General features: G+C 39.2%; 2 protein-coding genes across 2 annotated transcripts in view; one reads left to right on the top strand and one right to left on the bottom strand.

Moving 5' to 3' along the window:
- On the top strand, nucleotides 1-4,666 carry LOC108675851 (cold shock domain-containing protein CG9705-like). Its single transcript, XM_018163894.2, has 3 exons — nucleotides 1-201; nucleotides 653-775; nucleotides 1,190-4,666. Exons 1-3 carry the CDS (start codon nucleotides 80-82, stop codon nucleotides 1,350-1,352), a joined length of 408 nt encoding a protein of 135 aa, XP_018019383.1. The 5' UTR covers nucleotides 1-79; the 3' UTR covers nucleotides 1,353-4,666.
- Nucleotides 4,667-5,025: 359 nt separating this feature from the next.
- The window catches only part of LOC108675850, a 39,404-nt gene continuing 17,707 nt past the window's right edge, over nucleotides 5,026-26,722 (bottom strand). The window contains exons 4-9 of the mRNA XM_018163892.2: nucleotides 14,040-14,114; nucleotides 10,517-10,625; nucleotides 9,528-9,608; nucleotides 9,129-9,262; nucleotides 8,743-8,967; nucleotides 5,026-7,305 (exon numbers count right to left, since the gene is read on the bottom strand). Of these exons, the coding sequence (XP_018019381.2) occupies nucleotides 6,658-7,305; nucleotides 8,743-8,967; nucleotides 9,129-9,262; nucleotides 9,528-9,608; nucleotides 10,517-10,625; nucleotides 14,040-14,114 (1,272 nt within the window). The 3' untranslated portion in view covers nucleotides 5,026-6,657. The remainder of the gene's footprint in view (nucleotides 7,306-8,742; nucleotides 8,968-9,128; nucleotides 9,263-9,527; nucleotides 9,609-10,516; nucleotides 10,626-14,039; nucleotides 14,115-26,722) is intronic.

Raw genomic sequence — 26,722 nt, 5'->3', positions numbered from 1 at the left:
GCAGATCCACTTTCACTTTTTGTATTTCCACTCTCTGAATAACTGTATTTGCTTAGCAGATTGAAGTAATTGAATAACAATGTCAGAAAATAATACCCCAACTAAACCTCCAAGAATGAGCCCTGGCAGCCCCATCTCTGGAGGACTCACTCTCCAACTTCCATCTCCTATTGTCACGCGCCGCACTCGCACTCATTCCACGTAAGTTTCTATAATTTTGCATAGGTATATATTATATATATATATATATCCAAAATCCATAAATGCAGATGGAAGAATGGGACCTTGGTCACCTTGCCTAATGTCAGTCTCCTGTAACAGACTAGAAATTTGATGCCGGCAGATGCCAATTGTAAATAAGCAAAAAATAAATGTGCCTCTGGTAAATTATCATCCATAACTATGGCCCCCATGCCTAGTTTAGTCTGTGAAAAACTATGTTAGAAAGAAAATTTCTACAAGCATTTTTTTTAATTGCCCATAAAGCCAATTAATTTGTATTTGGAATGATACAAATTTTTAATGATTGAATGAAAGCATTTTACAGGTGTCCCCAATCCATGAATAGATCATAATATAAGGTTGCCAACTTCATAACTTCAACACCGTTTCCATCTTTCAAGCTGAAACTAATCAAACCTATTACTTGCAGGTGTCAAATTGCCCTTAGCAACCCAGAGGTGATGGGCAAGATTAAGTCTTTCTGCCGTAAGAAGGGCCACGGCTTCATAACTCCGAATGATGGCGGGGAAGATCTTTTTGTACACATTTCTGAGTGAGTCTCTTTGTAGATATGTTTCTGAAGCTATTCAATGTTAAAAAGTGTATATTGTTCTTTTATAAATTATATAACTAAAAAATTAACTATTAATTGTTATATTAACTATTCTTAAAGTTTATTTTCTGATTAGATGGATGGAAACCTTATTTTCATCAACATTTATCATTCACTCTGAAGCTTGCTACTGTATTGAGTGCATTTAGAAGAATTACAGTGATGTTTTGCGCATTAGCAGCTGAAATGTTAGCAATTTTATGTATGTTCTGAATGTTTACTGGATCTGAATGTTTTGATTAATTGCTTGATCAGAGATAAATTGATTGAAGACGAATTATCCCCTAGTAAAACGTTTATCCTGACTTTGAGACTGATTTTACCTTGTGTGTAAAGACAAATATTGTGTTGCAGCATTGAGGGCGAGTATGTGCCGCTGGAAGGCGACGAGGTGCGCTACAGACTCTGTCCTATTCCACCCAAGCGCGAGAAGATGCAGGCAACGCACGTCGAGATTGTCAACTTCACGCCTGAAGTGCATCTCAAATGGGACTGTTTGTCATCAGAGGGACTTTAATTTTACTAGTAGTCCATCAAAAAGTATTACTAGTAAAAGTACTAGCAGGAGCCAACTATTTCATGGCTTAAATTTTTGTTTGTGAACAAGATGTCTGGCGATGACTGTGTAAAAAACATCTTCTATGTCATTTGAGATTTGGGTGATTACATTGCGTTTGTGTACTCATTGTCTGGGAGCATGTGATGTTGCTTACGACAACCTGGTATTATTCTTGAATAGGTTCTTTCGTGATAAAAACTACAACGCAGCAGGTAAACGCACCGAAGTTCATTGTTGCCTTGCTCTGTGTTAGGGAAGCTGGCAGCTGCTGCTGAAGTTTTTGGCATGACACGATATTAACGTGGGACGTTGCGTATTCGTGGTGTGAAGTTGAGTCCTTTCTACAAATTCTTCATATAGCATTTCTGCATTAAGATATGAAAATTATCTGATTACCGCTGTTTTCCTAGCATTGTAAGAAAGGAACGTCTTCACGAGGAACGTTTTGTTTAGGTTGATGAGGGGGGCTTCTTGCAACAAATTCATTGGAGAGAATATCAAAGCTCATGAGCAATTCACTGAATGAAGTATCCATGTAACAATGCAGAATGATGCACTGCAGTTGTATTGGTATTGAACGTTATTCTCCATCCACCATAATAAATTTCTGAATGACCGATTCTGTTTCATAAAAAATTTTGTATTTTGAAATTTTCATTATTTTAGAATAGTTATGGCATCACGATGCCATACTCACATTGTGTTGAGATAGCTTTGTAGCTGAACTTCTGTCTCGTATCCAACTTTGTGTGTATGCAATATTCTAGATAATTTGATGATTTTTTTATTTATAAGTTTTTCCCTCAACCGTAGATTTGAAATTTGTAAGTTCTGTGATACCTTGGGTAATTCCTGTGGTTGCTATTGATGCACACTTTATAGATCACCTTCAACTAATATTGTGTTAAGTTTATATGAGAGTGTAATTTAAATCATAGTTTCGAAATCGGATGTTTGTTTGGCTTGAATATTACGTAGTAATACAAGTGCGTGGACAGTTTATTTCAATTAATAACCTTTTCTAATAGTATATACCCAATTAACGATATATGAATATTTTCCTGGATACTTGACGACACATTTTAATTTGTTTACTCTCTAAATTCGGTTTCTAGACGGCATGGATGTTTTGGCGATTGAGCATGGACTCATAATTCATTTAATGCTTCCGCAATTCCTTTATTTTTCTGATGACAATTATAATGTTACAGAAACCAAACTCTCAATATCAATAATAATCTTGATGCGTTTTTTTTTCTCGAATTATTGGCATCTCTGCAACATTGATCAATTCGACCAGACGAAAAATTTGTGAACATAATGTTTACCTGAGCTGCGTTACAATGAACTGGTGAATGAGCTTGTCTTGCATTCAATGATTACATCCGGCATGGAGGCTGGTAAGAAAGTTGATCCGTCATGCTTCATATTGGTCCGTGCTGGAGTGCCTTATTTTTGTAACTTCCTCCCAAGACTTGGCACCATTGCCCGGGTACCAGGTTTTGAACGTGTCAGAATATCTTACTGCCAGGAGTGAGCATGAGAAAAAAGTATCTTGGCTCGTATGGTTTTGTTATGGCGCAATGAAGTGATCAAGAAGTTGATTCGGAAGCAGCTCACAAGATTTCCATATTTTTGTGTAGTTGCAATGAATTGGCATGTCTGTATCTACAATAACTTCAGCACATTTCGCAAATGTCTGTGGTTATATATTCCGTAAGAGATTATTTTTGTATTTTATCTGGTTTACCCTTCATTTTATACTATACTTTTGCCCTTATACATACGTCACCATTGTTACTGAATATTTGTTCTGATTTTCACTGCTCCTGAGATTTACTGAGATAGTTGATATCCCATGTTTTATTTTATCTGCGCATCTCATGATATGGTTAATCGCAGTTGACGTACATTTATCTCGATTGCCTACTCCGTCTCTGATATGTTTATTTTTTTCTCATTCTTTTAATTAATAGATAACTATTGTTGAATTAAGAGTTTATTTGTGCGCTGTCACGTTATGCTGAGGCCTGTTTTCGTATTTTCTGAGACTTGTTCCTTCATTCAAAGACGATGGATGATGTATAATTGCTTTTAGGTTCCCACGAAAGTGCGAATAGAAGAGATGCCAGTGAAGTTCTTTCAACAACTTCATAGGATCATAGAATTTTGTATTGTATTCCACATCGATAATTTTCATCGTTTACTAATGTAAACTTCCTCACCAATTTCCGTATGCTATTTGTCGGTAATTATACACATCTTTAATATTTGGACTGCTCGGACGTCGTCAAGGATGTAATTACTCTGATTCTATGGTAGTGACCAATGAGCTCGGGATCACTAGTGTTGGTTCCCATTTGTTAATGCTGCATTACTATCAAACTAGGCTGTTGGAAGTGGACGTTAGCTGAAGTCTCTTGGGAGTTCATTTGAGCAACACCATTAATATTTCAGTATCGTATTACTTTCCATGATATTTTTATTTACTATTATTTGACGATGGTTAGGCTGTGTTGTGCTTGGGTCAAATGTTTCGACTCGTAACGTGACTGAATGTACTGGATCCGAATTGCTTGATCAGAGAGCTCATTCAGGGCTGTGTTATCTTGATGAAAAGAATCAGACGCTCACACAACGAGGAAGTAGTTAGATAATACCCATTCCATGTCAGACGATTTCTCAATTGAAAATGCTGAATGAGAATAACGGCAAAGAAGCGGAAGAACATCGATCAATAGTGCAGAGCTTGGGATAAGCTTGAGCATTCAAGATTTTTGATGTTACGCAGCTCATGATCAAAAGCAGACTCAGAGGTAGTATGAGAATCACGATGTTCGTGCTTTTTTTTCTATGGATTGTAATGTAAACATCGAAGATCTTTAGAGAAATTTGTAGAATGTCAACGAAAAAATTATATCCCTTAGCTCATCATTAGCAAGTAGAAGATTGTTGCTATTTATGTTAATACTACCTATCATTTGTGAGATAATTTCGTCCTATTTTAGGCTCCGTTCATTGACATGGCTGGAAATTGGATGTCTGAGCCGAGCTCTCAAATTGAACTCTTTTGCATTCTAGTTTCTACCTCATTTCATTTTTGTTGTTCTGTTGATTTTAACCTTGTTCCTCAACGCGTTCGAATTATTCTATTAATGTTTAATCCCGATAGCGTGGCGAGATTGCATGATTTATTTAAGTTCCGATCAAAACGTATCTTTAGTTACCATTTGAATTGTATTGCGTATATTGAGATTAAAAATTTGCTTAGCCCAACGTATTTCATTTCTAATTTGAATGGCTGACATTTCATTCTTGTTCCCATACTTTCTGAAAAATGTTTCGAGCTTTTTAATAGATAGAATTAAATGTTGAACTATTTTTAAGCTGTAAATTTTACTAATAGATTGCGTTAAGATTTTATTTGATTTAGCCTTGTCGGTCCTGATACGCTTACTACTATATGTTTAGACGATGGTTCACTTACAAGCTGCAGATGCATAGACGCTGGAAGGCCAGATAGCAAGATTGTGTGTAAATGAAGCCTCGTCTCGGTTCCTGTCGAGTGGAACAATTTTTATTGCTCTTCTTTAGGTAATTATAAAAGGACAAACGGCTATGAAAAACAAAGTTATTTATTCCGTTTATTTACAAGAAAGAACAAGAACTATGCTAGAAATGAGAGAATATCATTCATAATTGTCTTGCGTAAGAATTATTGATTGCAGGCGAAAAAGTCTATTCGAGGTATCGGCAAACGCAAATGGGCGGGCAGACCACATGTTTCCGTGTCTGTCGGTAACATGAATGTCACCTCTGCTGATTGTGTCGAGTTTTAACCTGTGTTCTTAGGTTCACGGATTACATCACATAGTTTAAACATCATTTCATAGTTTAAACATCATTTAGTGCGTGTCTGTTTTGGTTCGGCAATATGGGACAAAAATGAAGACACATTTTTGTATGCGTCTGAGCCCTAGGCTTATGTAATGCACGATCATTTCGTGCTCGACTTTGCTGCGAGTCAAGTGTGTGGTTCTCGCAAAGTGAAACTATGGAACGTTTTTTTGTAGTTTAATTTTGCCATTGTTTTACGTCACGTGTTCATATAATTATTCTATTTTAGTGTGAAAAATCGCATTTGCGAATATGAGGAGGAATACAACATGCAATCTTCATCGGCACTTGAGCAATGCATAGCTTAGATTTGGCATCCAGAATGTCGAGCAGCACAAGCCCGAACTCACGAAATCTATTTTTATTTTGCATAGAAGGAGCGAGAAATCACGACCTACACAAAGTTAACTTACAAACTAGTTTCTAATCTTTAATAAAACTGCTTCCGCATCGATACGATTGCAGCCATAATTTAACAAGTTAAAGCAGTTTGAAAGATTCTATGAGAGGTTCTAGGGCCAAATTATTGAAATATTTTCAGGCAGATTAGAAGGAGCTTCACGAGTACCGTACTGCCAGATCATCTCGGAATCTAAGACGGGCATACCAGGCAAACTTTCCGAACTCCAATTCTCAATAAGATCCTACATCGGTTGAGAACGAAGAACATGCACGAGTACAGAGTACATCAAGTTGAGTGATCTGTCTTTGACATATTTGTAATAATCTAACATGATGAACGTTTCGTAATATTCTTAATAGATAGGAAGACTACGTGACTGAGGAACGTTGACTCGAGTTTGGCTCCAACATTTACGAGAACTTGACTATCACTCAAAACTTGATCGTTGTTCAGCTGAGATAAAATGCCACAAATTGGTTATCATCTACACGAAATAACAAATTACGCCATTCAGGCTACAGCAGCAACCGGTTGGGTCTGTAAGTTATTAAAAACCGGATTGTTTCTCTTGAGACGACACATCAGTAACACGCACCGATGTGACTGTTCGGAGCATTGCACCAGTTCATCTTTTATCTTGAATATATTTATTTACAGTCACGCTTAGATTATAACTACACTAGTTTTGAGTTTTGTCCATGCTGAGAACAATTCCTCTAATAAAATAAAAATTCTTGGTTAAACTCTAAGTTATAAATTCATTCGTTCCTATACCTCCTTTCCAAAATTTTAATTTATTCTTACCCTCTATCATAGACTGCATTAATAGGAAATGACCTGATGACTAAGCGTGTTGTACGAAGTATTGCAGATACGAATAAAATATTTACTTCTTATAATTGCTATAGTAATAATTCGAAATAGTAATAAAGATCATAAAAGGACTGAGCTGCGCGCTTATTGCTACTGTCCCGCATCTGAATGCAGGGACACGCCAGTGTCGCTGCTGCAGCGCGCCGACGCATCACCGTCGCGGTCATCCGTAACTTTCTTCCGCAGCCGCGGGGACGAATCCGGGGTGCCGGGCCGCACAAGGACCGGCGTCGCTCTGTACGAGTCGGGTTCTCTGGTGTCCAGGTCAGAGGGCGCCCTAGCGATATTATTCTTTTTAAATTCTTTAGAGGTAAGGTCTTCTTCGGTGGAAGAAGTGGAATCTAAGGTCGTGTCAGGAACCTCCTGAAGAGTGCTTGAAACATCTCCCGGATGAGCGATGTTGTAGTTGCCTCTACTTTGGTACCCAGAAGAATTATCAGTAGATGGAGAAGACTGTCGGCCGTCTGCGTTGCCGTATTCCACTTCAGGTATCAAGCCAGCATTCAATGTTTTATGATCCATGAAGCCGGAATCTCTAGACGACGATGATGTGTTATTGGTGACGCTGGCTTCAGAGACGTGACACACGATGCTAGTTTGCTCATACTCTAGGATGGAGGTGACGGCAGCGAGCAGCGTAGCTCGAGTGTCCGTGTCTCGGATGCCCAGACTGTCCAAATCTTGTTCCTCCAACTCACGTAGTTGGTCAAGAGTCTCGTAACCATGCAGGATAAATAACTGCACAAGATAAATTAAACATGTTAAATATGAATGGATCAAGGATCGAGCTTTCATAGTTTTAAAAAATATAACTCAGTACTCACTGTAGTGAGTGACAGAGAGCGTATTTTCTCGTCGACGAAAACTTGAGGTCACGGACAGACAGACAGACGGACATGGCGTGCACAATAGTGAATTTTTTCCATAAATGAGAAAATGCGCTAAAAAGTAACGAAGCCAAACAGTTCCAGTGTTTCAAATTAAGAATGAATGAACAGGCCCCATTACGCCAGCAGAGCAATTTTTACGAACGTCGACACATGTTTGTCATAGTTTTAACCAGGGGAAAGCATTCACTAACAGAAGGGCGAACGGTTATTCTCGCACATTTGACGAAGTTCCCGGCATGAAATGAGCTGTCAAAACTTTCTCAACTAAACATTTAAATACCAGAATTTTTTTTCGCAATTTTCAGTGGTCGACTTTTGAACTTGCAGAAAGTGAAGTGCTCAAACAATTGTCTTAGTTAAAATATATATCCTATTATTTGTTTAATTTTCCAAAAAATGTATCCCTTCAATAACGCCCGCGTACATTCATTTCTAGAAATGACGATCGCACCGCGCGTTCAAGAAATACTAAACACCTTCGGGCATTCGAACGACAGCGTGTTTGCAACAACCGGAATCATGTTTGCAAACAATTGTCGGCGGGCGTCAATGGGCCTTTGTCGTTGCGGTGCCACTAGGAAAGAGTGGAAAAGAAGAGGCCGGACAGAAGAAGGAGAAATGGAAAAAATGGGTCTTTACGTATCAATACAAGATTTAGAACTGCATCAGGAGTAAATTTCGTGATTATATGAGCTCCGATGACGCTCAGTGGTTACAGTTCAAAGTATCAGGATAGAGCAGAGAGGTGCGGGTTCGATCCCAGCACTGGGCGCCAGTTTTTGGTCGGAATCGGTGAGGAGGCCGGGCGGTCAGCACAGCAGAATTGTAGCAGTGAGTTGAGCGTTCGAGCCCGCAATAAACTGTGAATGTTCTGCGATCGGCGACAGGCCTACGGCCAAATAAACGCTGAAACCGCGAATATATTATACATGGCTAAACGTTTCACATTGTTCAGGAGCGAGTCGTATGATGACAAACCGGTAAGTTTTATTGCTGTATTATATTTATAAATGTGAAATAAAATGTAATCGTTGATTACAAAAAATTATCTACTGAAGATACTTCGTTAAATAAACACCGCAAATATTTATCAATGGATTTGAATTTATTTTCAAAGTTGTAACTTTAATTCCTTATCGGGCGTGAATTCAACCACTTTTTATGGCGCAAACCACTAAGTAATTTAGGAACAAAGGTACAAGTCAAAAAAGCATTAAAAAAGAGTTATTCTTAAATAGCAACTAAACCTGGTTAGAGTCCAAGCACAAATTCCCGACCGACATACTTGTAGGAGATGCCCGAGTTTGTAGTGCCGTAGGAGAGCCTCGAGGGACGCATGAGGGAACTGCTCAAGAGGGGAGCTTCGCTGCCCTCGCAGCTTGCGGTGCAGCCTGTCGCGCTCAGTCTCCTCCTCCACGAAAATGAACTTGAAGTTTCCTACTCGACCGTCCACGCAGCCTCTCCACTGACCCGATGGACTCTTCGATATTATGTCGATCACGTCACCTTTCTGTAAACAATTATCTGATCAATTTTATAATATCAATCAAAAACGCTAATAGGTAGTAAAGTGATAGATCAGAGCAATATTACTCATACAGATATGTATAAAAACTTTTCATCAAGTTTGAGGAAGTCGACTCCTACATTAAATTTGAGGTCAACTCTTACGTTAAGTTTGAGGAGGTCGACGTCGTAAGGCGAGGGCTGGAAGTCTGTGAGCGCCACGGCGCGCCCAATGAAGGGGCCGGTGTAGGGCGCCGGGGAGGGGGGCGACTGAGGTCCACTCTCACTGTTCGCACGCTCTGCCGTAAATTCCTCACTATTAGATGGTATTGTCATGTGTAATTGAATCTATTACTTAAAACTGCAAATTTTTTCGTGCCATTAAGAGTGATGTTTATTTTGACATTCGATTGATTTAATTTTTTTTAAATTTAATGACGGCGTTAATTAATTGAATTTTATTACAATTTCAATGCATTCGAACATAAGAGAATTTTTTAAACGTAAAATCGAGCTTATCTCTGGAGTCGAAGAAAAAAATGTTAGGTCCTGCCATAAACTCACTTCGTAGAGTGACACCGTCCGCGTCCGAGGAACACGGAGCATGACAACGGCCGTCCGCAACTCTGCCGTCCACTTGCAAATCTGCAAGATAAATTGAATGCATTGCATGTTCATAGCAAAGCACGCGTCACGCGCACATGAATAAAAGAAGAATTGAGGTCAAAATCAGCACCAAAGGACTGGCTATTTAAGATATGAATTGCAGTCTTTTCTGTCATTCGCAGACAATCAGCGGTCATCTCAAGTTGGATGCCAACAGAAAAGAGGTTCACTATCATTATTCAGTGATCATTTGTTGCATAACGCCTAATGTACACGATCATCGGCAACGCTCAAATAATAATTAAATTACACCAAAACTTCAAGATTATGGCAACTACTTTTTTCCTACCGATATGAATGGCGTTGGAAGATTCAAGAGTACATAAGAATTAATCAATAAGAATAATGTCTCAGGATTCAAAGGAAACTCGAAGCTCTGAAGAGGACGGAGCTCGAGGAATTTCCTAGATCAGAAGCTTTGCTAGAAGTCAGGAGCGCACATACAGAGGTGTCATTGTCTGCATAACGCAGAAGCTCTTTAGAAACAAATTCGATCATTTTCTTTTCAATGTATCTCGTCTGTGGGGTGTAGGTTAATTCAGGGGATTAGTGCTGTCATCATTCTATAATTTCAGTTCATCATGCCATCAAAAGCCAATTGTAACACGAAAATATTTAATCTTAAACTGATTACTTTCGGTCAGTGCGTACATGCGTCTAATGTGATGAACTTACGTGCACGCTTCTACTGGCGAAAACTAAAGTGCCCGTATTTCCTAAGATAACTTACGTACATGCTTCTACTTCGAAAAATTCAAGTGCCCGTTTTACTGAAAATATATTGCGTGCATTCTTCTACTTCGGAAAACTCAAGTGCCCGTTTTTCCTAAAATAACTTACGTGCATGCTTCTACTGTAGAGAACTTAACTAAAAACTTGCTACTAACCATCACCTGTGGACGGCGCTCCACGAGGACTTTTCACTTTTGCTATTTTGTGTAACATGTCCTTGTGTAGGCCTCGAAATCTGTTGATCAGGGACGCCGAATCCGACTTCTGTGAACAAATGGTGAAAGTTAAAATCCATTAATTCAATTATCACATCAATCAAGAAGGGAAAAAATTCAGGGATAGGACAAGGCGTTTTCATTTCGACAAAAATTCAATTTTCTTTAAGGCCCTTTTCTTTAGAGATGTGCAGATGTTTCTCCATGGAAAATTCTTTTAAGGAAACATAATTATAAATTATAAATATACGTTATTTTTCTATAACATACAAGTTTCGGTGCACAGCTTTAGATAACTACCGCATCGTTTCTCAGGAGGAGCAGTGACCGCATTCCGTTCATAAAGAGGACGACTCGAGTGTTCTTCAAGATTTAGCAAGCGCAAGTGTGGTCGGGGCGCTGCGCAGTAGCTTGCCACTGACCAACAATCGCACCTCTGTGAGTGCCGGTCAATTTTAATCTCACAAACGTCAGCTTCGTCTCATCAGTGCCAGAGAAGTTCGTTGCATCCAGGGCATCACTCACGCAACTTTATCTAGGCCAGTCGGTGTACACTTAATTTTGTAAATTACGATGTATTTTTTTAATAATAGCTGTTCTTTGCCGACAAGAGATGCAAATAATGAAATGATAATTGGAGGGTCTATTATTATTCTTAAGCAAATGATGCCAAAACAACAGCAGCATAAAGAAAGCTGTGGATTGTTGGCATGAAGATGAGAGCCAGACCTTATATTTGTTTCTATCGAGTTCGAAGCTATTTATTTTGTTATGAGCGAGGCCGAATGGTCAACAAAAAGTACAAAAGTAGGATTTTTAAAATAAAAACCGTCTTAGTGATGCACGTACGCTTTTAACTTAGTATAAAGAACGCGTATTTTCAATTAATTATGTGTCAGGAATACATATTATGAAGTATTTCGCAACGCGAGTAAGTGGTAAAAAGAGTTTCTCAATAGGAAACCAGGAAGATCATTTTAGCAACTTTATGATTATCGTTAGCATATTGCGTATACACGGTTTTTTTCACCTATTTTAACGGGAATAATTCAGACATGAGCGATGTGAATACTGACCAGCTAGCTATTTAACACAGCTAGAGGTTCTTCTTACATATTCGCCTTAACAGTGGTCTTATTGAGGTGACGACTCTAATATACATAGACAGCAAGCCCTGCAACTCGGACGAGTTGATGACACTTTTGATCGATAAGAGTTCTCGCAACCATGCACGACAGAAGAGAATCGCGCCATGGGAGGCAGATTGAAAAATGAATGACCGTAGATGATGAATGGGAGCCAGTGGTGACTTGGCGTATTTTACGCGCTACTTAACGAAGTAAAGAAAATTTTCCGCCAGTGAGCTCTTTCTCCAGCAAAATTAATTCTTTTAGAAACTTTAATAATTCGGTCAGCACGCGTACGAAGTTGAAAAGAAATACTGCGAACAAAACGCACCTTTTGCTTTATTGAAAAAAAGTTAAAAGAAAGTAGTGAAAGAAATCAAAGCACTAATAAAAATGATTGAACCCAGGAATAAGAAAAGTACTTGGACTACTTCCTACTTTCTGGGCGGCTTGGAAAATATTTACTGTTTATACACGAACGGACGACTGATCCTTCAATAAGCATGAACTTATGAGTCGAGTGGGTGCGTTGTGTTGGCATTGTGAACGCTGCGTATATTCGCAGTCACGACCCAACGAAACTGCGCGCCAACAACATTACATTGATGCTGACGACAGCAACTCTTTGAAGCTGGTTACAGAGTCATGATTAGAAACGTGGAGCTGATGTGTGCGAACAACAACTAATCATATCAAACTCGTGCCTTACGCGTGATGCTTCTAATTTATAATTTCAAAAGCGTTGAGGTACGTGTTTTGCAAGGTACGGGTCTTCTACTAAAATTTGCTTCGAATTCGAAGAAAAACAGGAATGACTAGACTATTTCGATAGTAAAACAAATTGCAAAACTGTTTACAACCTATACTTAATTTCAACAACAATCTCTGTTCAATCATAAGACCAATAGTGCAAGGCGGTCGCTTCGTGGCATCTCGCCCTCAACATGGGCTTCAAGTTGGGCACAAAATAATTTCCATCTTGCAGGATGATCTTAGCGTTCACGAGCAGGTGAAGGTTGAGGTTTTAAGGGTCAAGGCAGAGTGTTGGTGTTAGCGCGCTTCTTCATCTCCTATTGTCGCATGCACAACAACAAGGCTTTGACGACACAGTTACGAACGATGTCACTTCGTTGACCTCAAAGTATGACTATATATAGTATACATATGTAGTATCCCACATTATACACATTATCCTTAACTATGCGAAATAATGACTCAGCAAGTACAAACGTGTTTATCGGCATTAAACTATAACCTCACTGCGGTAGTTTCATAAAACATCCAAGACATTTGTCAAGGAAGTTGCAGAGGAATCAATTATGTTCTCTCGTATTTAGTATTTTGCGACAGGAATCGTGTATAGACAACAAGGGTGTACACTTCACAAGGGATTGCGCTTGCATGACACGCGGTGAGAAAATGTCGCTGTGCTTCGTGATGATCCTCGACATCACCAAAATCACGAGGTCATTAATTACAAGCAAAATAAATCCGTTCGAATGTTACGGGAATGATCAGCTTGCTCTCATATTAACCCAAGGGGAAGTTGTGGTTGATTAGGTTGAACTTTTGCAGCATGTTGAATTACATTTATGTAATGACAAATGACCATTCTGAGAAGTTTGAGCGCAGGATTGCAATTTTAATTATCTGAATAAGGATGCTATCCCGAGAATAAAATCTTACGCTTGAATTTCATCTCAAAAAGTTCCGTACTACGTACCACAACGTGTCCTGTTCAATACTTACCGCAGGCTATTAAATCACATTGATATTCAGTGTGATAGTTATGTACGTAACAATGTTATTAATATTCAGCAAAGAAGTTAGTTCTAATATATGCAGCCCAAAATCAAACGTCAGGCCTTTCGGAAAGGCTTAATCATTGATTCAAGTCAAGAGTGTGCCGGAGAACGGAAACGACGGTCAAGCTGCGTAGTGTCTTGTCATGCGGAACCCGGGCCTCTGTAAACTGTGCAAGTCCCGGCACACGAAAGCCTTAGAAACATATGAGGTAAACCAATCTCGCTTATGAATACCAATTTTTGTACTCAGATCGCGAAATTTTGTAACTGAGAAAGACTGCGTCTCACTACCTTACAAGCGAGCGTTTAATTCCATGGAGCAGAAGTGTGCAAGTTGCACGAACCTCTAATAGAAGAAAGTGGCATACTAGGTACCTAGAAAATTCAATTTTACAAGAGAACATCATTTGATTTAGTCTCATACGATTGATGAATACTCAATCAAATAAGTATCGATTGACAACACGGTTAGTTAGAAATTTATTTAGAAAAGTGGCCCAATTAAAATATATCAGAAACTCCACAACTAACCTCTCCATCTTCGCAATCTGACGAAGGCGCTGCAGAGTGGCCATCATCGCTACCTCCGCTGATGCTCCCGCGGCTCTGGAAAAAAAAAGAAAGAAAAATACGTCACGAACTTGAAGACGCGTGTGGCACACGAGGAAGCATGCGCACGTAAAACCGGAAATGATTAATTGTTTTATGCTCGTTCAGAACGGTTCAACAAGATAATAAACATCACATCACTACTGACTCCATTCTTCAAATTCAGGATGGCCGGGTTATAACCGACGGAAAGAATTTGAGGCAACTTTGATTTGCGGCTCCCGCTCGCCTGGGGGAGTACTTGATTAGACGGAGTCAGGAAAGCGGCAAATAAAACTAAACTGGTAATTTCATTCGCAAGCCATGTCAAAAGCGTCGAATTGATAGATCCCGGGACCACGCTATGAGCACAAAAATGCAAAAGATTGCAATGGAATGCATTTAAGTTAAGTATGACTTAACGTAAAAAAATATATTGGGAGAGGTTCGGCTTTATTTTATTGAGGGATAAATTTGAGTAATTTAGGCATAATTATATAAATAACACCTATTATTTCAAAAACATATTCCTCATTGCTAGAGAAGTTATAATGATTCCTAACCAATAAGCAAGAAGTCAATTAAACTAAAAGAAAAAATAGGTACCGTACCCTATGTTACGAGAGCCAAGTCTCAATAATCGTCATTTAATTTTAGTATTTCACAGGTACTATTCTAAACTTCTTAGGTATTTGAGATTTAATTTCTTTTGATAGTATTTTTGAATACTATGCGTCTCTATACATAATTTAAATCACTTTTCCTGTTAAGTTTGTGTACTTACATATATTAAAATACGATTTTTCAAGTGTACGAATATTTATTTCCCCCCACTGTATATTGGGAGAGGTTTGTCTTTTTTTTACTTAGGGATAAATTTTAGTAATTTAGGTATAAATATATAAATAGCACCTATTATTTCAACAACATATTTCCTCATTTGCTAAAGAAGTTATAATGATTCCTTACTAACAAGCAAGAAGCCAATTGATCTAAAAGAAAAAATACCCTATGTTACGAGAGCCGCGTGTCAACAATCGTCATGTAATTTCAGTATTTCACAGGTACTATTCTAAACTTCTTAGGTATGAGACCAGTTCCGTGTTTCCGGCCACTCTTATATTCTCGTTCCAGTTACACTCGGCACGGGCAGTAAGTTCATCTAACATTCGACGAGCTGGACCCATGCAGGAGAAATCTTTAACAAGGTTCCCAGATGCTGGTCACGTACGCTACAGGATGCGCTTTGAGTGCACTGCCGCGACCGCACAACTTGAGAAAATAAATTGCACAACTCATTTAAATTTGCCATTTTACGGCGCATATTGCTTTTTTAAACAAAATTGCAGGTAGAATAGACGCTCTACGCAATGAATAAGCGAAAATAAATTTTAATCTTTTCGAGTAGAAGCCTAGAAAATAAGCGGTCGATAAAATTAGTGATACCTGCAACGATGCCAAATATTTCTAACCTCTCAATAATAATGTCAATTGTTTTATAGTTAAAATTATCAAGAATTTATTGAATCGTTTGACTGAACATCAGGCTTGGAACTGTGAATCACGGCAATTTGACTTGCTCGTCGTTAGCTCACGCCGTGAGACATGTGCGACGATTGAGCTATCAAACTGAACGTCGTGAGTAGAAAAAACCTTCACCTTTGATAATTTCCTAGGAACTTGCGAATTTGGAGATCGACTATAAGGAGACAATCGCTCCTGTTGTTCAAGTGTTCATACCTTTTAAATTTCACACCAGAGAGAAAACATTACATCGCAAAGACTGCAAGGCTAACGCTGAAAATATCTTGAGAACGGCATCCAACAAACTTTCCAGAAACTACTAGCATAGAGAGCATAATAAATTTATAAAAATTTCTTTTCATGTGCAGTCAACTTACCATAGAGGAATCTCTGAAAGGCATATGAAATTTCCTACGCAAAGGGCTCGGTGGAGGAGTTGCAATCGGAATTGTTTGTTTTCTTCTATCACTTTCTTGAGACTTGCGTGAGCTATCGTGTTCTATTTCCCTTAAAATCTTGTCATGAGTATTCGCTGAGTCACAGTCGGTCACTACGACTGTGACTTGATTTTCTTCATGGTTCGGTGGCGTTCTCAAGTCGAAAAATTCTACCCTATCTCTTACAGGAACATTAAATCGCTTCAAAAAAGAATCCTCGTTTGAGCTTGAATTATTTGACGAGTTTCTGCGCAGGTTCAGAGTAACCCACTCTGGTTGTGGGTTGTGATCCAAATTGGAGCTTTGAACGAGGTTGTCGGCATATTTCCACTCAGTCGAGTACCAAATACTCTTCTTGTATTTATTCTTCCAGCCATTGGACTTTCCTTTCAATAGCACATTATATTCATTAGAAACAACACTCCCTTTTCTCAAAGTGTTCTTGCGACGTCGTTCGGTTTGATTTGAAGTGGCAAAAGGGAAAAACGAATAACCAGGATATGAAAATTCTCTACATTTTTTATTCTGACTATTTTCAATCAATAATTCCTCCGGATTTCGTCTTCGATCAAGAATCCTTTTGCATAGTTTAGTTATGAAACGTTTGACATTTTTACGATCGGCTTTTAGCGAGGGATCCCAAGTACTTGTGGGTAAATTGCTGTCAGATTGAATTTCTGACATCCTGCCGTAACTATGTCTAGCAGGCAAAATGTTACTCTTTCCTTCCATTACATTACTATCACTCCCCGGTAAAGAGAAATCATTCCTCGTGATTACAGTCGAGACTTTATTCTCTCGTTCAGCAGGAGATCTTGCGACTGGCGCATCAAATTTTCTCAGGGTCCAATGAAATACTTTCGCTAAGGAATTCATGTAGGAAGTTGATTTGTTTCTTGATCGACTTTCACGGGCCAACACAGGAGACTCCAATTTTTCAGAAAAGTTGTTATGGATATTCTGAGAATTTTCGAAAGAATTAAGTAGAGGATCGCTGCCCGCAGAAATTTCTTGAGAAATGCTGCGCATGTTTGATAGTTGACCTCTAGAATTATTGTGGCCAGGATAGAAATGAGAGAAGGTTTTGGTGATGGTATTAAGCCGGCGCCTTTCATATAGACGCACATGCCCCATGTCATCGTCTGCGCCAGTAAAATACTCAAGTTCATCAGGCCAATTGTCATTGAAGTTATCGCCCTCCATATTGTCTGCGAGAGCATCAAAGTATTCGGACGACCGATCGCTCGAACATTGGGAGTCACGGGGACGTTCGAGTTCTGGATTCAGCCCAGACCGAAGCTTGCGAAAAACTTTACATTTCCTCATCGAGGCTCTGACGGTGCGATGACGTTTTAGGGTACGAGGACGTCGGGGACCTCGGACGTCCCAAGTCCAGGTAACGTTAAGCAGGTCAGCAGAAGGCACGTCTGATTCCCCAGAGGGTTGCAGGCAGCAGACCAGTGGTGTTGGAGGTTCAGTGGCACAGCGGGTTTTCTTGCGATTACGAAGCTTTTTCCTTCCCATTCAATTTTACTGTTGGACAAGTGATGCCCTTGCAGTTATTAAAATAACAATAAAAATTGTACTATCAAGATTATCATACTCGTGACGCCGCCATGAGATGGATTAAAATCACTGAAACAATCATGCCCTGAATATTATCTGACAAAGCTATGCAGCGCACGATATTCAAGAACTTGGATGTAGAATAGCATCTGGAACGTATGTAAAAAATTGCCAAGTATTTTATTAGAACCTCAATGCATATATTTATAACATATATATTCATGCATATATTTAAAACATTGATATTTAAGAAAGTTACAGGTTCCTGGACATTGAAAATCAAGAAAGTACTGCTTTGACTCTCTACTCAATCTCTATCTTTCGGAACTTAGCGCCCGCTAAACTTTGCCCAGAACAGCAGCAAATTCGAGTAGATTTAGAAGCCTGCATTGCCGAGGCCGCTGTACTAACAAGACAGGTTCCTCTCTAGGTCAGTGGAGCTAACAGGACACTAGGAACTGAAATGAGATGACTTGCATGCATCCATGCCGTTTACAATAACAGGTTTTTGGCGTAACTTAAACAAAACAAAATCGACAATTTCGACAATGCACGCAGTAGCAAATTATTTAAAGTTAGGCTGACATATTCACGAATAGTTGATAATTATTGAAAAGAATGTTGCACTTTCATTTTAGAACAACAAACATCAGCCTCTTCATGTCTCTAGCTCGAGGAAACGGTAATATAAAGATTTTGAAAATTCGTTAGTTTGATCAAAAGGTTACAGTGATCGTAGATAGCGATGGAAGTTAGAAATAATATTGAACTGACGAAAGGACTGCGGCAGTCGCTACGGTATCGACTTTAGACGGGGGCGGCATTACAAGCCTGCGGGGCGCGCGTCGTGCATGAACAAACTACAAGAAGTCGGTCATGCTGGCCTGAGAAATTCAACTCAACCGTAAAGACAGGTCAGGACAGTAATGAAGTCAGGTCGCTCGTTGCCTCGTGAATGGTTGACTGGGTACCATCATTATACGATGGAGAAGTGGAGTACCGAAAAAATATCTAATGCATCCTCGAAGTCGTATATGGTTTAATAAATAGCTCACATTAACGTTTTATGAATCACCCGAATACCCTGAATAACATAATTGAGGCAGCGTAAAGTATGTTTGAGTAATCCAGACTAAATTTTGATCCATGTCTTCAAAGGGTATATCAATAACTTTAGGTATTGTGTCACACTCAATCTAAATTAAATTAAATTAAATGACCAGATAAATAAGAATACTGTTGTAATATCTTACAAACGGAACAGGAAAAGCTTTAATGCCTTCAAATAACTTCATTGCATCGAATTTCCATAAACATAATTACTCAGAGAGTTAAGCCAAGCTAATAATATTGGTCGAGTGCTTGAGGCGATCGTGCAAGCTTGGCCTAAATCAAACAGCTGGCACGAGTCTAGAGTCACTGAGTAGCGAGGTCGTGCCAAGCACCAGATCGTGTGTTGCATCATCATCGTCTCAAATGCAACCAATACCTCTGCTCTAATCCTCACTCGGTCTTTTAACATTGAATGAAGCGGTTAATGCAACCCACCGATAACCTGATACGGGTGAACGCCAGGCAAAGCTCGACCGGGCGAATTGTATCGTAACAAGAATGATACGAATGGCAAATGGATTTCATCAGTGTTTACTATGTATTGAAATGTTAATTGGTTTGCGCAAGAAGTAGGAATGCGATGGCAGGAAAAGCATGACGTATGCATGTGAAGATTATAGTAAACAGGGCATCAGTTGACGGATGTGCCAGCGAGAGCTGTTACGGTTTACAGCAATTAAGTCTCAATGAGGAGAGCGCGGCTTGGGAGGGAAAGTCGTCCAGCTCGACAAGGAGAAAAGAAAGCACAATCTGCGAGTCCATGTGGAAACAGCAGAGGGCGTTTAATGATGGGAAGTTTGGGCGTCGACCACGAGCTTCAACCCTTCAAATTAAGTCAGTGAGGCCTGATACGTCTGCACATCGTAATTAAGGCTTCCTAATCGTAACGCCAAACCATTTGAGTCATAAAAGATCAAATAGTCTCCATGCGACGACCGAAGTGATGAACTGAGACAGAATGTTCTTTTTTAAAATTAAAACGATGCTCAACCGCGTTATGGTTTTGACAGAATCATCAACTGGCCATCTGATTTAGATTTAATGAAAAAAACCTAGCTCATTTAACCAAAAAAAAAATAGATACCCATCAGAATATGTGCTTTAATATGCTGACCATATTTTAATTTAGTTGTTGTATTATTAAAGCAAATAATAATTGGCTTGGCGTGTCCAGCAATAAGCGATGCAGTCGAAAATGAAAAATCTAGTATAAAGATTTGCTCTCCAGAACAACGAATTTTTATTCTAAAATTGGTATCTTTATATAGGGATGTTCAAACGAATTTAAACTAATGCGTAAATGCTCAGCGGGTTCTGATTACCGTATAACTTTCAATTGTGTACTAATAATCCCTCACTATAGTAAAGGGAATAGCTAACTTTTAGAGAAAAGAATAGCTCATTTCTGCCGGTGACACGCACGCGGGTGTGTATGTATATGACCGGCGGGAGATCACGCACGTTTTGAGACTCTCACACGTGACCCTCACGCCGACGAACGAAACGCTGCTGTCACTGAGAGGGAACGTGCAAGCCTCGTGAAATTTTCCGCATTAACTCTCGCAAGTAGAAAACATTTTATGCCGGAAATCTAGCTTTTTCTTGCAGAAATATACTGAAGTAAACACGAAACATAATACAGAGTATGACTAGGGTTACAATCACGCAAGATTTTTAAATACCGAAAGAATATCTTCTATGATTATCTCCTATACCTATATCTGTGCATAAAATGATCATGACAAATGAATTAAAAAAAATTCCAGACAATCAAAATATATTTCGTGAAAAAATTAGTATTAGTATTCGGATTAAAAAACGAATGGAATTCACTTCAATGGGAATGGCTTCAAGAAAAACAATATGACAAATCAATAGTTGCTCGACGTACAGAAGATTCGTCCTGTGCTGCGAGTGATTGCAACTGAGGTTCCCGGCTGAGTTAACTGCCTATCAATGAAATGAAGTAGTTTGCCATTCAAGCAAAAAGTTCGTTGTTTGAACGTTCTTCGAATGTAACTAGAAACCTGACTGATTTTTATTATTCTATAGTCTGAGTTTTGGCGCTGCACCGCATCAAGCTTATCATTCCATAAGCGGCGCGCTCATACAAACTAATTCAAAGTAGGAAGTGAGCGAACGCCGTTAGGAATAAATCCAAAAACAAAGGGAAGGAAGAACCATTAAACAAAAATCGCGCGATGTATATAACTTATCGAACAACTGAGAGGGCAAAATTCTTCGCTCGAAATCAATCAGAAGTCAAAATTTGTTATATTCGCGGTTGCAGAACTGACGCATAGTTTTCCATATCTAAAACCTCAGCATCTTTTAAAGTTCAAAAGTCCGTGTGCGATAGATATGTTCGAGTGGTTAGTAGGTGAGAATGGGCTTCTCAAGTAAAAAGCTATCGATGTTATAATATAAACTTATATAATATATTACAGAATACATAATATTTCAATATTAAATTTAACAGCTTAAACTAACACATAAAAATGTATTTACAGAAACACGGGTAAATCGTAACCATACGACGGAGAAAGCACCATGTTTTCGCTCACAAAGCTCATTTGCGACTAAGTCTTGGCACCGTCCCGGCTTCTCGGCTCACATTTGCCGCAAGAAATTTGTGCTGACAAAGTATCGTTGGCACGCCAAGAACAACAATTAATCGGTAAATAGTCGAAATAGTGAAGCATGCAGCAAAAGTTTAGCAGAGAAAACCCAGAAAGTTAATTTTTCATTGCTTTACCTAAATACAGGTACACATATCATGTTCGTTCAAAGAAAAAAAAATTGAATAAAAAAGCGACGATAAAAAAAACACCATTTTAGAAATTTATTATAGAATTGTGTCTCGAGAGGGAATATTAAAAACAACTTGGGTGAATTCAGGAAAAGAAATGCAAGTCATTTTTCAATACTGGAGTTCATGGTTGGGCAATATTCCTCTCAGATCGGACTTATCATGAACGAAAAAAATTTACGCTCCGACAATAATATTCAAACTGAAAAGCTTGGTCCGACCAGGAGTCAAATTTCTAGAATAACGATCTAAAAATCTCGATGGTTTAAGTAACAAACAGTGAAACACGCGAAAAAGTCGATGTCGATTGACCCACTTCTACATTCATCGACACATTCAATAGTAATTATATAACTACAAATTTTCATGAAAAGATATAAACAAATATCTTCAAACTGGGAATAGGCTAAATCACGCGAGACTGTTGGACCTTTTGGCTGCTTTTGAACATAACGTCCCATAGAGACCAGGTTGTCATCGAAAATGGTTGGTTTGAAAACTCCGGTGCAAAATTAAGAGGCAGCACTCGGTTCATATGGTTGGTCCGTGACCACATGGCTCTGCCCAGCGCCCCTATAGGTAAACAGTTATGAAAAGATCTGACCACGGAACTGGCAGCGTAGGCCCACGTTCAGAACACCTCCGTGAGGTGGAACATCTCGGATGAAGTTCCGCGGGTACACAATCACGCCTGTTTGTGCACGTGAGGTCCAGTCAGTATACTAACGGCCGGCATCTGTTCCTCTAACGGACCTGTTGGACGAGCGCTGCCGAGATCTTCTCATGCTTGTCTCCTCCGCCGTGGAGAATTATGGACAGATTATTGAGAACTAAATCTTCCTATGACCGCAACACATTTTCAAACGTGACGGACCGTCGAATTTATTACCAATAATTTATCCATTTTATTGATAATAAATCTCTTACTTTAAGGATAATAAATTTTAATTGGAATCTTGGCGTAGGAAGGAAAACCCCAAAACATATCAGTTCTAAATAGAAGTCATTCGGTGAAAGGCACATTGATTTACAAAATTACATGAAACTGATGCCAAACACCTCTGAATAAATACAGTAAGTGGTTTATACAAGTAATTTAATTCGATATGATGCTTAAACATTTAGTTACACACGATGCCTAATAAATAAGGCAAGGACCATTTTAAGTGAAATGGGTACTCACCTTGCTCATGCTGCGGGCCCTGTGTTTGACTTTACGCCCCGCTCCCCTAAGCACAGACATCATGGGCTGGGTGAGAAGCCCGATACTCTCGCGTCGTCGTACGCCCGTCACCCACACCGAGTCACGGATGCGGGTTCTCAACTTCATGGCAGGAGGCAAGCTCGTGACGCTGCTGGACCTGCCAGACTTACGCGCGGCGGGCAAGCTGCCGTCGTGCGGAGCCGACCTCCAGGCTTCACAATCGCTTTGCCTACTTTCAGTGCTGCGGTTTCTGAAGATTGTGTTGATTTTGTTAGAATTTTGAAAAACTTCCACGCTTCGTGAACGGTCCCTGAAATTTTTGCCGCTCTTGATAAGTTTACGCTTGCAGTTCCTGAACATTGTTTTCGGATGCCTGCTCTTATCTTTGTGAACTTCATCTGTTGAGATGAGGATAGTATGAGGGAAATCATCACCGTATAAGGCATCGGGCATAAGTCTGGAGGAAGCGTTACAGTCCAAAGAATTTCGCGAGTACTCTTCTGCCACCTCAGGAAGTCGGACGCTTGGGGTAAACTGAAGGTCGCCGAAACTGAGAGTAGACCAGTCAAACGCAATTGTTTTGAGTGGGGGCGGTGGGGTCATTTCTGGGGAATGAACGCCGGGTATTTCTGCGTCGGGACATTCGGACTCTTCGCTGTCAATGTAATGAGGAGGATCCTGGTCCCCAGAGCGGGACGCGCTCTCATCTTGGATTGGAGACTCGCACACTTCCTCGGCATTGAGGAACCTCGGTATCACCACCGCGCCAAGCACCATCTTACCAACACATCAACAACCTCCAAATGTACGATAGTCACTTTACCAAACGTTACTTATAACTATTTCAACTTCCACTTAGGCACTTGATACAGGTTTCACTCTTGAAACTTTAACGCGTGTTTTGTCCGGAGTTACGAACGCCGTAGAATCATCAAGGATCAATTTCTAAAAATAAATGAATTCAAATAAAAATAAATGAATTCTCAATTATATTCAGAGCTAAAACTTTTAAATTACTTATTTATCTGAAATAATATAGAAACATAACACACGGCAAATTAAAAAATACACTTTGCATCATGACGGTCGATAACAATATTAAGATCTGCGGTAAGTGAGAATTAAATATTATCAATAGCAATTAGATCCCGAAATTCGCCGTAGGAAAAAAACTGGTTTCACTGTCCATAAATTTACCTTGAATACATTTAACTTGCATTTTCTGTCCGACGAAAACCAATCATGCAACTTACTGATACATTCTAAATTGTCGATGTGCAGTAAAAATCCAGAGATTTTTTGATCAAGTATACAAAATTCATCATTTTCCCGAAGGAAGCATCAATTGGAGGCAAATCATGCATAAGAACTAATGATGACTGTTTCATAAAAACAGCGAGAGTTCAAAGAGGTAAACCGGCAAAGAACAATAATTGTCGCACGCAGCGACGATGGCAATCTAGAACTTTTGCGCATGACTTTCACTGAGTGTATAGGTGGCATTGTACAGAGAAAAATCGCTTGGTACATCAGACTGTAAAAGCTAAGGTGGAACTAGTTGCATGCAGGGAATGAACAAATCCTAATGTTGCAGAAAATAAACCATGACTAAAACTGCATTGAAAGTCAACTTTCGGCCAAGCAGATTTCTTAGTAGATTGTACTTAGAAAATAAAACTGATAACTTATTTCTTGCCTTGTTAGCGTAGAAAACATTTCAATGTTTAGCACTCATGAGCATGCAGGATCTCAAACTGCAATGATTCTTTTGAAGAGACATCATTTATGAGAACAATTCCTCACAAATAGTGAAGCAATCACGTAAAACCGAAAGCGAATTGCAGTTTTAATGACGACTGTTTGGCTAAAAATTTCAAGTTCACCAGAGACGGCGACGGAATCCATTCCAGAACATGTTCGTAGGTGAACGAACCTTGTGCTAGAATGTTTCCACACAGACAACGGAAGACCAAGAGTTTGGTCCATATTCAGCCCGCTGTTTCCTGATTTTCGCAGCAGAAATGGGAACTGCGGCGTAAAGAAGTGCAATCACACGCTGCATTAGCCAAGAGAAACCGAGAGCTTCGTCAAGATGTAGCCTTCCATTATAAAGAAACATAAATGCACTCGGACGTGCCAACGATGTCTGTACGTCAAGATTGAAAATATGCTGAGCATTAATATTTCCCTAATCAATTCAAACGACGAATAGTTAAATAATAAAAGTTACAAAAGAAGGTATCCAAGTAAGCTTTTTGTTTTGAACATCAACACTCGTTTATGCTCGGCGCAGTAATTGTTTAAGAACTTAAATTACTTTTTAATGTTCAAAATAGTCAGCGACAACTGATGAAATATTGTTCGGAATGAAACATCCGAAGCAGAAACATTCAACATATGAGAGCATGAGAAAATTAGTGTCAGGCGTCAGTCGTGGCATTCCAACAGTTTAAACCGCGGTAAAAAATCATGGAAAAAGTTATTAAACATTATATTCTGCGAGAACATTGGTAGTGAACTTCTTTGAAGAGTTAGTCATGACGGGAGTGAAAAAAATAATAAAACTAAGTAAATGAGAATTACAAATAAACGAAAAAAATTTATCTGTGCAGACATGATTCATGAGTATCCGGGTTCTGTAGTCGAGAATCGACTGACATTTTTCAAAGTAATTTAGAGAGTTGAATTGTTCGGGAGTCCAACCGGTTGATGAGAGGAGAAAAAACGTAGGTACTAAACTGCAGTAATTCTTCATGCCGATGCCATCATAAGCTGAACAGATTCGCTGCTCGCGGCACCTTGTTTATGGCAATAGATGATCGATTAAGAACACTTATTTTACAAGTTATGATCTGTAAAGAGAACTTCGAGAGCACTCAAACACTTCTGACCAATTACACGAGGCATTGGCAGATATTTAATGAAATGAAAATTACATAGTTTGCAATAATAAGCCGTTATAATCACTTATTCCAGATCGTTTGTGGCTTTCAATGGCGCACTAAATCACTCGAGTATCTAACGCATTCGATGATTTTTTAATGTCTTACTATAATTGAAGTCATCGTCTAATTTTCTAACTGCACCGGACTAATGGATTAAGTGGAAGAAACAGCTACGATTGTTCGACCCGTCTATCAAATGTGCGAGTCCTTATTTTTGTAATTCACCCCTTTAATACTTTAAGTTTATCCACAAAATTTAATACATTTACATATTGTAGTAACTGCATGATCATGATCGCATTCGAGAGGTCTCGCGTGGGCCGCAAATATCGCCGGTTTGCTGACGAAGCGCGAGACTAAAATCCATATGGGAGTGCCTCTGGACCTCCGCCAACTGTAAGCTTCCGTCAGACATGGGGGCGGCGGCAGCTTAGGCTTTTGCATATCTTGCGAATTATACTTCTATGGATTACTTTAACCGTATTGTTTTCCAAAAAGCTTACACAATAACTTTGTCATGAACAAATTAAGTAAGCATTCAGAGCGTCTATAATCATTCGCCGCGGTGGGTTAATTGCCTGCATAGTTACCACTAAGAATCTGCCATCGAATTTGAATTGACAGAAACTGGCAAGCATAAAGTCTTGAGGGGGAAATGTTCTTAGAATACGACGACGCCAGTCGGTGATTGCGGTTAGCTCACTTGGGCGAAGATAAGTTTCCTTTGGACACTCACATCCTCAGAGTGACGACGGAATCCACGAGGAAAACGAAAACGCCTACACATCAATTAAAGAATTCAATTACTCAATTGGAGGCTTACGGTCGTATGCACGTTATTACAGACGCGGCCTACACAAACAATTAGCATTTATAAGAAGACTCCAAGCATCATACGGGCAATCGTATGTAATACTACAATAATGATTACAAACTCTCATATCATAGAAAAATGAGATTGTCTTCCAGCGGTTTCCTAAAAAGTAAAAGTAACAAGGGCATTTGATGCCAAAAATTAATCACAGTCC

The sequence above is a fragment of the Hyalella azteca genome, unplaced genomic scaffold (genome assembly GCF_000764305.2).
Source record: "Hyalella azteca isolate HAZT.00-mixed unplaced genomic scaffold, Hazt_2.0.2 contig4874, whole genome shotgun sequence".
Classification (NCBI taxonomy): Eukaryota; Metazoa; Arthropoda; class Malacostraca; order Amphipoda; family Hyalellidae; genus Hyalella; species Hyalella azteca.
Note: the sequence above shows the minus strand (reverse complement) of the source record. Positions and strands in the feature narration are given on the sequence as shown.